Below are 17,112 nucleotides of genomic sequence, written 5' to 3'. Positions count from 1 at the left end.
AAATTACCAACAAAGCCCAATCTGTCTCCTGGCTGCTTTGCACTTTCCGAGGGCGGCTGTACTTGAGCGAGCTGCAGAACGAGAGAGAAAGAGAGAGGGAGAGAGAGAAAGGGGGAGTGGGGAGGGGGGAGAGGGAGAGGAAGGGTGGGTGGAGGGGGAGAGAGGTAAATAGCCTTAAATCGGAAGGGAGCTGCTTCTCTGTGGTCTTCCACAAGAGCTGCCTGGGCTCTGCTGGCTCAGTAATAACTGAGTGACCTTTTCTTTTGCTGTATTATGTCTGGCTGGTAAGGGATTGCATTTTGCAGCTGATAAAGCCCTGACTTCATTCAACTCGGCTCCTCACACGCTGCTTTAGGTAAGTTGTCTTCAGCCAGGACGGAGACAGACAGCCTTGGACTGCAAGATACTAAAAGGAGGACACCTGTAGCTCGGATGCGGTCAACACAATTACTTGGCGGATCCTTGAGGACCTCATTATTTTAAACTTAAAGAATAGCGATCTCCCTCCCCATCTCTCCCACCCCCTCTTTATTTTTTTTTCCCCAAACAATGCTTCTTTTTGACCTTTTCCAAGGAGAAGAGCTACAAAGCAGCCACTGTGCTTATTGAACTGCCTCCCCTGTATCGCTTAATTGAGAAGGTAAGTGAGGCAACTGTGTACATAAGCTTTGGGTCATTTGTGTATATGTGTCTGCATCACTCTCCCTCTCCCTCTCCCTCTCTGAGTCATAAGCCGGGGCTGCAATACACACACACACATCTCCGCACTGCAACTTTCACTCAAGCTGCAGCTCTGCTGAGACTGTTTTGTTTAAATCATGTGAGGCTTCATTATTTTTATGATGAGACATGAAATACATGCAAGCGGAGGATGCTGAGCGAAACCCATCCAACTGTATGTCTCGAGAAATAGCAGTCAAAGTTAACAATGAATTGCAGCACCACCACCGCTCCCCCCCCCCCCCCCCGTTATTATTGTTATTATTATTCTTGCTTCTTCCAGAGCTTCTCGAAACGTGCTCTCAATTATCAAGGGAGTCGGTTAATTTCCCACTCCCCGGCTTTAATCCACAAGCCTCCCCGTACAGCAGTTTAATTTGCAACTGGTTCGGTGCAGGCTTAACCCTTTGGGCAGAGCGGAGGCAGGAGCGCGGCTGCTGCCGGGGTGGGGAGCCCCGGGGGGGGCAGAGCGGGCCGGGGGCGGCAGGGACGCGCCGGGCGCACACGGGCTGCGGGGTCCGGGCTCACGCAGCCTCCCTTGGACCGGCGTGAGAGAAGGGCAGCCAGGCTGGCGTTATGAAACAGTACTTCTGTCTACGATCCTTTCTTTTTTTCACCCCCCCCCCCCCCTTTCTCCCTTCATACCGAGCACGATATGGTATGCTAACGCCGCATGTGACAGTTTAATCAAACCCATTTGTTACAACAAAGCTAAGAGACCACTGGGATTATAGGCTTACGGGCAGAGTTAGGGAGCATGTGGCTTTGTCGCTCGCCATCGCCGTGCGCGGCCGGCGGCTCGGGGTGTGCCGCCCCCCCGCCGCCCCCCGCCTCCGCGCCCGCCGGGCTGCGGCGCGCCGCGCTGCCGCTCACTTGACCCCAGCCGGGGAAGCACTTGCGACTTTTGCCGGGATTTGGTGCTTCAATGAGAAGGAGCTCTCCAGGCGCCCGTAAATCAACTCATGCAGAAAAAGGAGAAAAGTTTTGGTAAGGCGGCGGTCTCCTGTCTCCGTGCGCACCGAGCGGGAGCGGCGCGCGTGAGGGGAGAGGCGGGGGGGCGAGGGGGGAGGCGAGGCGAGGCGAGTGTTTCTCCGGCCTCTTCGCCCCTGAACGCGTTGCCGTCGCGAGCGTCCGTGTCCGCGGGTGCTCCAAGGAGACCCCAAATACCGCTTCCTAGGACAGCTTTGTGGGGCCGCTGTTTAAAGCGATTAATCTTGCCAGGTGTACCAAATATCGCTACACGCTTTCCCCGCACCTCCCGCTCCCCTCTTCTCCGCATCGCCCCATCCCTCTGATGCTCGGAAAGGAATTAGCACAAAAGGCTTGAGCGTCTAACTCCGAAAGGGATTCTTTGTTGTAGAGTGTGTGTTTCTTATTTATTTTTTTATTTTGCATGTGAGCTGCATCAAAATTGAACTCAGTCTTGCAAATCTCTTGTTGGCCTTTGCCAAGCACTAGCACTTTGCTGCCATGGTAACTGTAATTAAACTGATAACAGTGGAAAAATGTCAGTATCTCTGAGCCTTGCAGCTGCATTGGAGAAAAAGGGAATCAAATTGGTTCCCAGCACCACTGCTCTAAAAAAGGAGGGAGGGAGTGGGGGGGGCCGGGGGGAGAGGTGGGGGGGACACGACAGGGGTAGGAACATAGCTAAGCAGCTCCCGTCCCTGCGATCTGGGTACATCTATTTGCTGCGTTGTCCCTTAGGGGGCTACAGCCTGCAGGGATGCTCTGGGCCAGTGAACAGAGAGAAACAAGCTTTTAGGCCCAATCTAGCTTTCAAAAAGAGAAGGGGAAAGAAGAGGAGAAATCTTTTGTTTGGTGTCTCTTGGCAGTCGACTAGCCATGTTGGCCAAATTCTTTTAATCTGTATCACTGCTCCCAGCTGTGGGACTGCATTCCCATTTTTAGGTTTTACCTTCTCTCTGCCCCCCGGCCCCGCTTTCCAACCCACCTCCTTTATTTAAAAAAAAAATCAAAAATAATAAAGAAAAAAATCAGATTCCTCTGTAGAAGAAGGGGCGGGAGGTGAAGTTTAGTTATATACCATGGAAAATTAACTCAAAAGTATACAGAAGAGACTATATTCAGAGTACTAAAATCCTTACTTTCATTTAAAAAAAAAAAAAAAAAACCCTGAGTGTTATGGAGTTGCGGTTACTTTGTTGTGTTAACTACAGAAGCTGAGACTGTGCGGATGAATGGCACAGAACAAGAGAGCATAATGGAGGCAATCAACCGTTAGGCTGCTTCACAATGCAATCCAGGCAATTAAAAGCTCACCAGAGTTTAAATGAAATGGTTCTACTTATTTCTGTGCACCACACTGCACAGGCTATTATTTATGTCTCTTTTTTTAATTATGATTTCCCTTAAACTGTCAAATAACTCAGAATAGCAGGGTCTCGGAGGCAATAAGAATTTTCCACAGAACAATTTACATGCCAATCTAAAACTAGTTACGACTCCTGATGTGCTACATGCGAGTTCTGAAATGTTTCTTAGCTTCTGAAACCTTAACTTTTTTTTTTTAAGTCTGTGTGTGTATTGTCCTGAATAATTGGAGCTCTGAATGCTTTTAGGATGAAGCTACAAAGTGGGAAAGCATCGGAAAAGTATTCTTTTTATCTTCTACTAGATCTCTAACTCTCTTGTTGACTGCATATTGTCTGTCAGTTTGCTGTCTTTTAAAGACCAGGGCACTGATACCTAATTTGCTCCGAACTGATTTTTTTTTTTTTTTTGAAGTAGAGGCAAGTTTTCCCTTTCTTGCTGTACATTCTACTGTCCTTGGTAAGAACCGTGTTCGTGCCTCCACAAAGGAGGGGGGGGAGAGTGGTCTTTAAAAGTTTTTTAAGTGATCCGGTGCATAATGATATCCAACTCTTCCTCCCTTAACATGCCTTTCAAAGACTGTCTGTACCACAACCCAGAAACTGAGTTCTGAGGGTCTTGTGCCGCACTCGGCACCATCAGGGACCAATCCTGCTTACAGATGCTACTACATCACTAACAAAATACAGTTCATTATGTCAAATCTTTATTCCCTTTGATTTTTGAGAAGGGTGATGATTGGAGTGAAATGGATTTTTGTTTCTCTGCCTTCCTCCAGGAGCCTAATTTAGCTTTTGCCAGCAATTTTTCCTCTTTATCCTGAAATTCATAGTTACAAATTGGTGTTTCATCACAAGGTAATAACAATAACCAGGGACGGGAATCAGTTGCATCAAAGTTATTTTGGGAGACCAAGGGAAATCCAAAAACCTGTAAATCAGGTTATGAAGTTTTCCCTTCAAAAATCCTAAAGGTGGTGGATGGTGATTAAGAAGTCTTATTCCTGACACAGCTCTGCAGTTTATGTGCAGTATCTTGGGGACTGGGGGTGGAAGGAGGGAGAGAACGGAGGGAAGGATAGAGGAAGCCCTTGAAAGCATATTGGGGTGAAATAAAAAGGGTTTGTTTGACAGTGACAGACTAGGAACTGAAATCTCTCAGTTCTGAGAACAGATCTGCTCTGTGATGCAGAGCATGGGTAGGACTCTGCAGAACTGAAAGGGAAGCAGGGTTTAATTTTTTTTTTTTAAACTGCATAGGTGTAGCACTTATGGAATTGTATGTTTTTTTGGAAGTGCTCCATAAGCTCTGCCTTCCTGGGGGAGGGGGAGAGGAGGGCAGCCAGGCAGCAGTGCTGTGTGCTGCTACCTGATATTTCAGCGGCGAGCAGTTTGGATGGTTTTGTGGGTGCTGTCAGCCTCTGAAAGGGCCTTTCCTGTGTCCTAAGAAATAAATGGGTACTTAAACCGCAGCCTGTGAAAAGCTGGCTGACAGTAAGCTGCAGGTATTCTTAATTTGGCAATAAGAGAGAGCTAAAAATATACGAGCGCGTATCTGAAAAGTATAACTGCATTGGAGATCTTATGGGAACATTAAAGGGAAGAGAGATGGTCTGTGAGGTGATCTGCATTGAGGTGGCTCGCTCATACTATACAGAAAAAAAGTAATCAAATGTTCTCTTTTCAAAATCAAGTGATTTAATCCAGGGCATGTGAAGAAAAGGGCATGTGCAAAGAATTTGGAGATATGTAGAACACTTATTGGAGTGCTGGTTTGTGCTTTGTTTTGTTTAGATCCATTCTACACTTCGAAAAGAGAGTAACTTTTTTTTATAATGAAGTAGTAGTTTGGGGATTTTTTTTTTTTTTATCTTTCATTAAAATAGAAGCAGCTTCATCTCAAGTAAAGTGCGAAAAGATCAGATCTATCTGGGAGAAAAGCATTCCTTCCCTCCAAACGCTGCTGCAGATTGAATCCCTAATCTGAAGATGCTGCCAGTGGGATGTCAGCAGCACCTTCTCTTTCAGCCTCAGGAAAATAGACATGCAGGGCTGCTAACACTACTATCATAAGGCGTCTGCTCCTTTTCGCTCCTCTCTACAAGGAGGGTTTGGGCTAACCAACATGAATGACAGTGCTCTGTCTACTTTCCTCATGTAGCAAATGTCTCAAAAACTGTGCAGGGGTATGTGCAAGACTGTGCAAGCTGCGGTTTTATTTGTAATACAATAACCTCGTGTTCGCAGCATACACCTAAGGAATTATCAGGCTTGATTATTACAATTTGCTCAGATATTCACTTGGTTAGCCGTGTTTTTGTGGCACCTTGTTCTCTTCAGACAGCGCAGGACAGTAGATCAGCCTGGATCAGAGACTGTCAGCCTCTGCTCTCTAACCCGCTTCCTTATCAGGCGACAAAATTTTTACATTAAGATTTTTTTCTTTAAAGCCTTTAACTGTGTTAGCTCCGAGTTTATCCTGGTTTCCCTCGAGCTAAAGATTAAAGTCCTAGAACAGCCCTTCATGCTTCTGAACTTTTTTACTGAGTTTCAAGAAGTTGATACAAACTGTGGCCGATTTTATGCATTTGTCCTCTACGTGGCCGAAGAGAGGGGCTGGGGATAAGCATGTTGTTGGCACTTACCAGGTATTTATACTCTACTGTGATATGCAACTTTACAGATTAAGGCTTTTTGACCAAGTGAAGGCATTAGAGATCCAGCAGGACTTCCCTTTACAGTCCGGGATAGGTTCTTTACCAAAGACCTCTATTTTCACTGCTTTTAGTCATTTATTTGGAGCCGTGTTATTTTGCTGCTTCACGTATGTACCCTGGATTCAGGGGAGTCAGTTGGCAACTGAAAATACTGCAAAGGCTCAGCCTTTGTCTCGTGGTGCTTGCTCAGGACGAGAAGTGCGTTCGTTCCCAGATCTGCCATGAATTCCTGTGGAGCCCTGTGCAGGTCGCTGGATCTCATCCTCCTCCCTGTGAACGAGAAACAGATCTTACGAGTCTGTAAGTGGTGTAGGAGCTATGAGAGTAGCATTGATTGGGGAGTAATGGGAAGGCAGCAATGCCATTTTTTATACTTATTGATAGAAAAATACAGACCTTACACTTTTGTTATGAGCTTTAGATGTTATGCAGCAGTACTGCTGTGGTACTTTGGGGTGCCCACGAGGAGAACTGTCTGCATATCACTGGACAGCTCATTTAACAGACAAATATATCGCTCCAAAATGCGTAAGAGTGTGTTGCAAAGAGGGGAGCAGGGCTGTTGTGGTCATATGTCACAATCAGAATTACTATTTCTAATTCAGTGATCAGCTTTGCAGGTGAAACCTGGGAGTTCAGCTTGGTAACCCTGGAAAGCCACTTAACTAGCTTTACAGTCACTGCGGTCCACATAAATTCAATGTGTTCCCTGTACACACATGCAAACAGATCCCTGGGACGCCTCAGCCAGCGTAGCATTTAGCCTCTTGTCTTCGTAGAGCTAGTATCCGTAAAGGCACGCTGTACCGTTGCTTCAAGGATTATACTCATTTTTGTGTTTTCCTTATGAGAGCTGTTAAAAAAACCCCCAAACCAACAAAAACCCAAACCCCAGCTTGTTCACCTTCTAGCTCCCTGAGCCTGCCTGTCTGTAGTGGTGTGTTACAGCACCAACCGAGATCATCTGATAGAAGCTGGGACTGTAAAGCTTTCTTAACAGTAGGTAGTAGAGCATTCTTGATGAGGAGCTCTTGAATTTGCTTTTCTTTGTTACAAGACTCTGTTTGACCTTTCCCAGTCTCTGCGTGATAATAGGGTGCCATACCCTGAATTTTGGGGTAGGATTTGCTTGTTAGCAACAGCATTCATTCCCCAGTCTTCACAAATTCTCATTGTACTATTCAGATGCACTCTAATGAGTAGCTTTTTTTTAAGTTACATCTCTGATTGGCTTTAAAACAGTGAGATAACCTAATAATCAAACTGCGTGTCAGTTCTCTCGTTCTTTCTGGTGCCTGTTTGATGTCCAACAACGCATCCGCAGGGTTACGATTTTGCTTATTCTGAGAAATGACTTTCAGAGAATTGGTCTGATTGTAATGGGATGGCGGTTCATGTGATTAACCAAGAGAGATCAGTCTGTAAGCACTTTGGGGCAGTGACCTTCTCTCCCCGTTTACTGTAAAACTGAGGGCAATCGATTTTTGTATGGATCTGTGGAAGCTGGTTGCGGTGCTCTGCGTACCATCGCTCAACTGTGTTCCACTTTTACCAGTTCCCTCCCTTAAACGGTGGTTCAGGCCTTTGAATTGTTATTTAAAAGCTCTCTGCTACTACATCAAAAGGTATATATACTTAATGGACACTATTGTACTCCTTGTCCCGAACTAGCTGTTGGCTAAAATTGGGATTGGAAAGTGGGGCAGAGGTTTTTTTATGGTTTTGTTTTGTGGTGGTTTTTTTTTTTCCTTGACAAACTAGCAACTCTCCTACCTTCTGCAGATTATTTAAAATCTGATTTTTCAGAAGGCCCTTACACTGCAGGTTGTAACTAGAGATACTGGTACTGAAGTCTCTGGAAATCTGATTGCTTCATTCATGTGTCTAAGAAGAATTAAATCTTAAAAAACAAAACAGCCCTCGGCAGCACCAAAATGTCTGTGTCAAACCTCCCTGAAACTCTGGCCCTGTGCCTCTAATAGCTTCAGTCTTTTCTTCTTTAGGATCTGGAGTGCTTTTATATTTCATAAAGGTAGTGCAAATAGGTCCAAGTATGTAGATTTAGCTATGTTTGCCATCATAGATATGCTGTTTATTTAAATTTTTGGTTGCAAAATATTGGCTACTTTAGGCAAAAGTGGATGACTTTTCAGCTGAACTGTTTTAATTTTTCATTTTAATTTTTTAATCCTATTTCTTTTCAGCAAAGAGACCAGGTAAAGGAGGTGTTAAAGAGAAGCTGTGGAACTTAGAGCAGTGAAAGTTTCTGCTCTCAAATTTATCTTAACGTTCTTTTCAGCTTGCTGTGGACTATCTAGGTTATTTCATCCTATTTACACGATTGCCTTTTTAACGAACTGGGTGTGGGGGGAGAGGTGAGGTGGAGGAAGAAAAGGGCGAGACTTGCACTCGAGAGAATATCTATTTTCACTCTTCTCTTGTTTTGTTGTATTTCAGGTATACAAATGCTCTCAGTCCAGCCAGACACCAAGCCGAAAGGTTGTGCTGGCTGCAACCGTAAGATTAAAGACCGGTATCTTCTAAAGGCCCTGGACAAATATTGGCATGAAGACTGCCTGAAATGTGCCTGCTGTGACTGTCGCCTGGGGGAGGTGGGCTCTACCTTGTACACCAAAGCCAACCTTATCCTTTGTCGCAGAGACTATCTGAGGTAGGCCACGTCCTTCTTATGTTCACTGACAAACTTGGTAAACCTGTTCAGTCCTTCCTATGTAGTTGCTATTGCATAAGCGGTACTTGAGGGCCGCAAGGCTGAGTATATATGGAGGATGAGAAAACAAACGCTGAAATATGGAGGTAAAACTAAAATCTGAATCAAAAAGCACACATAACCAGGTCGTGCAAGTGGTTGCCAGTTTTCTGGTGCTAATACTGGGGTCCTGTGCTCGGAGGAGGAAGAGGGTAAACCTCTCCGCGCTCCCCACAGCACCGCGCTCCTGGGGAGCTGGTGGTCTTCTCCGAGCGGCACGGTGGTGGCCAGCTGTAGCGGCCTGAAACCGCGCGCGTGGCTTTCACCAGCTCCAGTGCAGGGTTTGAACTCTATAATTGAAGAGTGCTTCACTCGTCTTCGCTTACCCACTTTTGTCCTCTTAGTTTGCCAAGCGGACGAAAAACATAGCGGACGAAAGACGAAGTTCATTTGTTGGCACTGGAAGCTTTTATGAATGTTGCCTTTTAGCTGGTAGAAGCTGGACCAAGATGACCAACTGTCTTCCCCGTGCTAAACAACCACGTAGCTAGTAGGCTCAAATCCACTCTGGTCCTGATTTAACTTGGTGATCTGGGTGGGACACTGCATAACCTGTTGCCACTTCTCAGAGATAACAAATCGTCACCTGATTTTCTATCTTCTTGTTTGCTTGTGGACCTACATTCTCAAAAGTATTTGAGGTATAACTCATAGCAAAGTACTGATGAGCGGCACCAGGCTAGTTTATCTGCAGACTGTATGTGAATAAATAGGGCTACTTTGCCGGAGCTAAGCTTAATCGGGAAGTTTAGTCTCCCTAGGCTCTCAATAGTAAATAGAGAGAAAAGGCTCCTCTGGGGTGATTCAGAGCACCTATTTCCTATAGGAGCCCCTTTCCTCCATTCCCTGTAGAGGGGGCCTAATGAGACTAGCTGCTCCAGGCTAACGTGAACTTCTGGGAATACTTCCCCTGCCCCTGTAGTGAAGCCTTTACCTTTTAAAGGGACATTCAAGTCAGTAATACATTGGGGAAAAATTAAAATTCTCTTTGAACGTGTTAACTTACAAGTTCAGTTTAAGCACAGGTACCAAATAGGAGGTTCCCACGGATTATTCAGTTCCCAAGTTGTACAGCATGGGTAGGCTGGAACAGGAATCAAGGCTAAAGTGTTACTAACAACTGTTGATACTCTGGCTCTCCACGTTACAACCTGTTTTTTCTAGAGTGGAACAAAAACCTTCGCAAATGCATTGTGCGTTTGTTGAGCTGGGGCTGCAAGGCAGATCAGGGTTCTTCAGGCGTGGGCTTGGACTACTTATTGGGAAAAGTGCTCTCCTACCCATTAAAAGTCTGAACTGAACACAAGATAGTGCTGGGAATTTAGCATAGAGTCTGCATCTTAAAGCCATTGTGTTAAAGCTGCCAAAGTAGTAGATAACAAAACCTTACTTTTAAAAACAGGCAGGGAACTGTTTGAAGGGAATTGTTGTATGTGAACCTAGATCACTCGTGATTTTAAAGTGCATGTCTATAGAGAGGGGTCGGAACAGCTTCCTGGGGGAAGGTAACACTTATCCTGATTTTTAAAACCCATTTTGGGAATCTTTCTACAACAAGTGCCTGCAGGAGTGAGAAAACTCTGCTATGGCTCTTTGATCCGAGTTCCAAATTTACTGGAGACTTTGAACTCACTGAATCTCCCAAGCACAAGGGCAGCAGACCCAATGTTTTAAAATCAAATGTTTAAAATCAAAACCAAAAGTGATGTAGTAGTAGAGATATGAGCAAAGCATTTCCCCAGCACAGATGTGCGCGCGTGCACGCACGCACACACTGTTGCTCTCTGGTCTTTGAAGGTCTAACAGGAGTAAATATTTTGCTAACAGATTGTTAAAATTCATACTAAGTGATTCAGAGAAAGGAGACTATATTTTTTATCTGTCATGACCACATTCAAAACTGGTGTTTCAGTTATTTGTTCATATGCAATATTTTGCACTGGTGAAACCAGCATACGTGAGAAATTCTATCGCCGGTTTTAAGATGTTTCTGATTTTTGTCTCTGGGTTTATCAAGTCTTAATGAAGCTGTCTTGTCATGAGCCTTTTTTTAGTGATTCTTGTGAGTGCATAGATTTAAACTTGGTATTTACACTAAACTTCAAACTGATGCACTTAAGGTAATTGCAGATAGTCATTTGCCTCATTGCATCTTATCTACTTAGTTATGCAGTGAACCTATAAAGTGATCTTTTTAATGCTAATGTAGAAACTAGTTAAATGTTCTCTAGCTTTGTAGTCAAATAAGCTTTCATATTTAGCAACCCACTTGATACGAATTTAAAGAACAAATTACTTTGTACTAATGATCAGATTAGGGTTCGATTACAGTTTCAAACTATCCTCTTAATTTTTTTTTTTTTATTTTTAACCATAAAGGGAGTCTTTGCTACATGTAAAACTGTTCTAGCTTCCTATTAATTTATGTGGTGCCCTCTAGAGGATATGTGGCTTGCACGATACTTTAAAGAGTAAAATTGCTTATTAACTTGTCTTTCTGTGTTCATTATGTCTTTCAATAAGACAGCCATTCTACAGATGCTATAAGCAATAATGTAGCCAGTTTGGGTGCTGTAACATTCGTGGTTAAATTCGCAAACTGTGTGATTATGTCTTTGGATATTTGAAAAGATACTTCCAGTATCTCTCATTTAGAGATGTCTGCCAAAAAACTAAACACTGCCTTGGCCCTGATGCACTCCTTGTTCTGCATTTGAGCCCCGAGATACCCACTTCGGTGAGCTTTTTCTAAAGACTCTGTATCTTCAGAACTTCAAAACTTGCTTTGCTTTAGCTCGCTACTTTGGTAAAATTAGTTAATTTTACTATATTAAAACTTTTCCTCCGGGTTGGGAGGGTTGAGGGGATGGAAGAAATCTTTAATGAGGTAATGAGCTTGGAGAACACTTCGGGTGTGAGAGGCTTTACCCTGGAACCTGCTTCGTGTAAGTCACTCCAGTGGTTTCAGAGGTGGCGTACGACACCAAGGGTATTAGGGTGGCCGCGGCAGGAATGAACTGTTTTGTTAATGAGGATGAGAACTGACTTGAGTAAAGAAAGGACTCAATGTTAGAAATCACACACTCAGTGAAAATGATATGCAGAGTATAATTCCCCTGCAGGCTTCTGTCTCCTGCTTATACACTCTTGGGTTAGAAAGTGAAAACTTAATTTAAGGAACTTAGGTTTACGCCAATATTTCAAGTCCATTTACAGTAAGTGAAATATGCAAGAAGTTTTTTTTTTTTCCCCTTTTCTTTTTCCCTCCAGAGCTGTACGGTGACATCTTAATGTATCAGCCTATCTTGCTCTGTCCTCTCTTCTGACTGGCAGCATGTCCATTTACAAGCACAGTATTCCCTTCGAAATCTGTCATTACTGCCATTAATGACCAGTCGTTATGTTAACAGCCCTTGGGCTATTAACATGTCAAACTGGTTGTTAACTGGAATGTTATTACTTATTTAAACCACAGGTATGAGTTGTGTGAAATGTGCTTTGGTTGTGCGTTCTAGGCTGCTTCTGCTCAAAACAAGAGGGAAACAGCAGCGCGTTTGCCTTTGGGGTGCCAAGGGATTTGCTTTCTGTTCCATCTGCTCATTTGATTTCTGCATATTTGTGAGGTCCTTCTACCCCTGGGCAGCCTCCTAATTTCAGGTGCAACTGTGTGCAATCCCATCTCTTAGCCTCGCGTGCAAATGGGCAGCCGCGGATATTTCCAGATGCACAGTAATGCCTGCCGCACATTTGAGATTAATATCTGGCCCCTAAAAGTGTAAAATGAAAGACCGACAATTACATGTAACTCAGTTGTATTAAATAATGAGCTTCCTCGGATGCAGCGAAAATATGAAAGTACAGCTGTGCTAAGCTAGTAGCAATGTAGGTCAATCACCCTTTTCACTTAGGTTTTTAACTACGCAAACCCTGCTGAGCGACCAATGACTACAAAGTGCTGTTTCATTCCTATTTAATTTTGGCAGCATTTTACTGAAGAGCAGGCATTCATGCAGCTAAATTATCTTCACCGTTTCTGGTTTTAACTCCAGCTCCATGACACTATATGTTGGAGTGCATATCTCTTAGTAAACACAAAGAATATGGTTTCTGATTTTTTTTTTTTAAATCCATCTCTTAACATGGAAATTGAATTAGAACTTTTATTACTTTTTGCGTCATTTCCCTAGCCAGGCAAACAGATCGTAGGAAAAGGATTAACAAAACTAATATATTGGGGGGGAATTTTTGCCCTTAAATACATCTAGAATCTTATCGGGGATGGCGGGGGGGTGGTGACACAAAAGTGTATCCCCCCCACTGCCCAACCTTGGTATTGATTTTGCTCGTAAATATACTGCAGACTTTAAAAGTACTACTGAATAGCTATGACGAGGAGTAGATCACTGTTCCTGAAGAAAGGGGCAGATCGTGTCAGGTTTTCTTCTTCCCCACTTGCTGGTTCGAAGACCTGAGACAAGCCAAGTTTTTAAAATACATGTGTTGCATGAGATGTTGTAAATAATGAGACGTGACTACAGAAAGTAAAGTGTTCAACCATAAGCTTCGTAAAGATGCTGCCTCTGTAAAATATTTAGCTTGTGAAAGGGTGCAGACTGAAAAGAGTAGAGTTTAGGAAGCAGCCTTTTCCTGTACAACCGCTCGCACTCTAAAGGCAATTATTATTTAAAAAAATTATTATGTAGGAGTACTTAGAGAAACTGAAAATGTCTTGTGGCTTGGTACTGATTAGCAGATCCTATTTCTCTCTCGTGTCATGGAAAGTGCACACTAAGTATTGCAAACGCCTAAGATATCAGCTCTCTTAAATGCATGCATAAATACTCTATATGGATATTTTCACAGGTAGTGGGTTATAAGGTGTTTTCAAAATGATACCTCAGTATGCTTCTTGCCCAGCTTGATTAAATAAGGGTAGATCTTTGAAGATTTAAGTACTCTGAGTTTTCAGGAATATTGAGGTATTTACAGAACTGAGGCTTAAGAGAGCTCTGCTTTCTTCGCTAAAGCTTTGTAGAACTGAACCCTTATTTACGCACTAATATCCTTGTTGCAATGCATTGAAGAATTCAAGGGAGTATTAATTTGCAGCAATAGGGCCTAAAAATATTTTAAAATATATATAAAAATGGTAGGTGTAACAGTCTGCTTGTACTAATTTTGCTGTGCATGCGAGATGAATGTTATCCTAAATTTACATTAATTGTATCATTTAGCATGTCTTAAAAAAAAAAAAAAAAGCAATACTACTTTCTCTCCCGCTAATTGCCAAGGGTTTTGAAACGCTCAAAACACCTTAACAATTCTTGAAGGGATAAGGGTGTACTACAGGGAGAGTAATGCATGTATGTGCAGTTAATCCACCCAACTTGCAAAGAATAATGCCTTTGATTTAGTCACATTCTGGCTAGTTTAGCTTGTTCTTATTTTAGTTCATCTGTGATAGCTTTTAATAAGAAACATTCAATTAAGCTGTTAAAATTGGTGTTTAAGTCATGTTGAAATGCTGTAAAATGTGTGTACTCAAGTTTGACGCTCTTCAGTAGTTCCATGTGTTTCCCCGTATCTGCTGGTATTTTTCTTCAGAGCTGCCAAATTTTTAATAATTGTGTTATTTTTAGTGGCTTAAAATACACAGTTTAATTTCCAAGAATGTGAATGTTCCCTCTTATAAGGCTTCTTGAAAACCAGATGCTTCTCGTGTGTTGTCAAAATACCTCATTAATCCCCTGGAAACGTTCAAAGAATTTCAGGAGACTTTTCAGATGAAAGTACGCTGCCTCTTAAAGCCTGTCCTACAGCTCTTCATTACCTTTCTACAGTACGGTGTATTTTGATGGAAAATTATTTCACTACAAAGATTTTGTCAATACATAGCAACTCAATAAAGCTTAATAAAAGCGGTGATTTTGGGGCAGCCTAGGTAAGTCTGCCGTGCCAGAGGATGGGATAACGTTCTTGGTGAAAGAACAACAGTTCTATAGGTCTGCTTAGTATTTTCTGTGACGTGTTTTAAAAGAAATGTAACTTTCTTCATTTCTTCCTTGCTGAATTTTTCCTCAGAAGTGACTTTGTGGCTAGCGTCTTTATGAAATATGTTTAAAATAATACCCATATTAAAATTATTTACTTCAGGAGTAAATATTATCAACTATATTATGACATGTGATTTGACATCCAAGGTTTAACTGGAAAGTTTCTGCATTTTTGGCCAGAAACATACGTGAAACAATGCATCTATGTATAACATTGTAGAAGAATATTTAGCTCTTATTGCCTAGCACAGAGATGCCTTTAAGAAGTTCTGATTTCTGCTACATAACTGTTCCTAAAAAAGAAAAAAAAATCAAAATTACTTAATTTGTTTGAAACTTTAATTATTTTTTTTTGTGGATATTTCACCCAAAACTGAAAAACAAATCTGCACTATGTAATTAAAAAAAAAAGAAGTTTTGTACTGAATTTTGTTACGTTGCATTTGCTATATTCTTCAAATGTTCCAGAGAATATATAGCATTCCTTCTTGATGTGATGTTTGAATAATATGTAACAATCAAAATGGACAACATTGTTACACGCTTTCAGCCCTCCTGACTTTAGGAATTGCTTTCTCTTTTAATTTCTCACTGAAGTTAAATATATTCATGGTGGATTTGGAAACCAAAATACACAGTATGCAATCCTCCAATGATTTATAAATTAAATCGGTCTTAACTATCGCTGTCCTTAAGAATCCATATTTTGGTTATGCCTTACTAAATGCATTGTTTTTTGATGGCTAACTTCCCAATGGATTCCTTAGTGTGATAAAGGATGACCTTTTAAATAAGTCTAATACTCATAAGCTTACTTTTTTTCCTAGTCAAAATATTCCTGAATTTTTAAAGTTTTTCAGACACAAATATCTGAAGCAATGAGTCTACATTGTCAAAAAGCTTTACATGTTTTACACCTACTTTCCTGTAACGTAATTGTGGTAAGGTTGTTTTACACCTTCCTGAAGCTGCTTCTTGCATATTCTGAATCAATTAGCCTTTGGACACTTGAGTCTCATTGTATGTGATTGGTACTTTTTAAAATGGTTATCGATATCAGTAGATTCATATTTTAAAAGAGAAAAGCTGTTTAAGTCACCTCTAGAATGTGATGCTTTTCTAGATGTATGTATGTATGAATCTATCAAATTATCATCTTCCTGAAAAAGGATGGATGGAAGAGCTAGCTGTACCTGATCAGGCCAAAAAAAAAAGTCTGTAATGGGCTAGAAATAACTAAAACTTTGATTTAGAGAAACTGCTGGTTCTGCTTTTTTTCTAATATTTAGAAAGGTATTAAAACAAAAACAAACAAAACCCCTTAAACAATCCCAAAAATTCACAAAAGTAGTATCAGATCTTGACCACATACTAGTGAAAATGCAAACTGCTCAAACAACAGGATAAATAGTTCAGGCAAATTTGATCATTAGCAAGCCACGTATCAAAATGAAACAATATACAGCTCAGATACCCTGCAAGCTCCCCATGCTCGTGTCCTCTCTGCACATCTGTTTGGTATGATACTTACGCATATATTTATGCAGAAACCACGGTGGAATTCTGCACCCCACGTTATACAGGTACTTGCAATATGGTCATGGTCCCGTCTTTAAAACCAGTTAAGACAGACTTGAAATGTATGCTAATAATTAAGCATCTCGATAGCCCCATGGCAATCGGTAAGGTTAGTTGCAGGCTTAATTTAAGCATGTGCTAAAATGACATGATGGAGTGCCAGCGTAGTGTATTCAAAATGCAGTCCCTCTCCCAGCTTCGCATCAGAACTGCAGCTACCAGCAACTGGAGAGTATTTAGCACCTATTTTTCAAAGAGCACAATGGCCCCAATTATGAACTGCAAAATATTTTCCTTTGAGATTAGAGTGAACCCTGTTTGTCTATTTTATAACAAAACACAACACAAGGGAACTTTTCACTAGCAGAAAATCACTACTTTTACAAAAGAGAAGAGCATGTTCAGCTTTGGAATGATGTTCCTCGGGAAATTCTCCTGCAGGTCTTGAGTGAAGTGGCATTCTGCAGTACTGGAATTTAAGTTTTTAATCTTTTCTTTTGCAAAATGGATAATGTCTTACGTTAGCACATAGTGGATGAAAGTGAGAATTGCACAACATGCAAAGATAAAATTATTTTTGGGGGGGAGCAGAGAATGTCAGGGATTTTACTGTATCTTTTCTACATTTGGGGGAGGTGAGAGTAAGTGAATAAGTGAGAATAAGTCAAATTATACATTTGGATATACTGTAAGTGATGATATATTGGACTAATTAGGAAGACACTATACTACACCAGGTAGCAAATGTCCCCTTGCTCTTTTATCGCTGCTTTCATATCGCACCTTTGTTTTGAACAAAGCTTGAACCTTTGGACTTTATGTGCAGGAGTTATCACTTTCCTCTCTTGATACTAAAATGTGCAAAATGCTCGTGAATCAAACCTGATTTTTGTCCAAGGCAAGCTTCTAAGCCATAAATATCAGCATATGCAGTCTCAGGT

At 41.8% G+C, this 17,112-nt stretch overlaps 1 protein-coding gene across 2 annotated transcripts in view; it reads left to right on the top strand.

Annotated features, from left to right (window-relative positions):
- The window catches only part of LMO3 (LIM domain only 3), a 58,720-nt gene that overhangs the window by 1,380 nt on the left and 40,228 nt on the right, over positions 1-17,112 (top strand). The window contains exons 1-2 of one of the 2 annotated variants that reach the window (XM_075491721.1): positions 1,683-1,707; positions 8,228-8,441. In XM_075491721.1, coding sequence (XP_075347836.1) covers positions 1,683-1,707; positions 8,228-8,441 — 239 coding nt within the window. Of the gene's footprint in view, positions 1-1,682; positions 1,708-8,227; positions 8,442-17,112 lie in introns of those variants that run through there. The other variant, XM_075491722.1, reaches the window with a different exon arrangement.

The sequence above is a fragment of the Mycteria americana genome, chromosome 1 (genome assembly GCF_035582795.1).
Source record: "Mycteria americana isolate JAX WOST 10 ecotype Jacksonville Zoo and Gardens chromosome 1, USCA_MyAme_1.0, whole genome shotgun sequence".
Classification (NCBI taxonomy): Eukaryota; Metazoa; Chordata; class Aves; order Ciconiiformes; family Ciconiidae; genus Mycteria; species Mycteria americana.
Note: the sequence above shows the minus strand (reverse complement) of the source record. Positions and strands in the feature narration are given on the sequence as shown.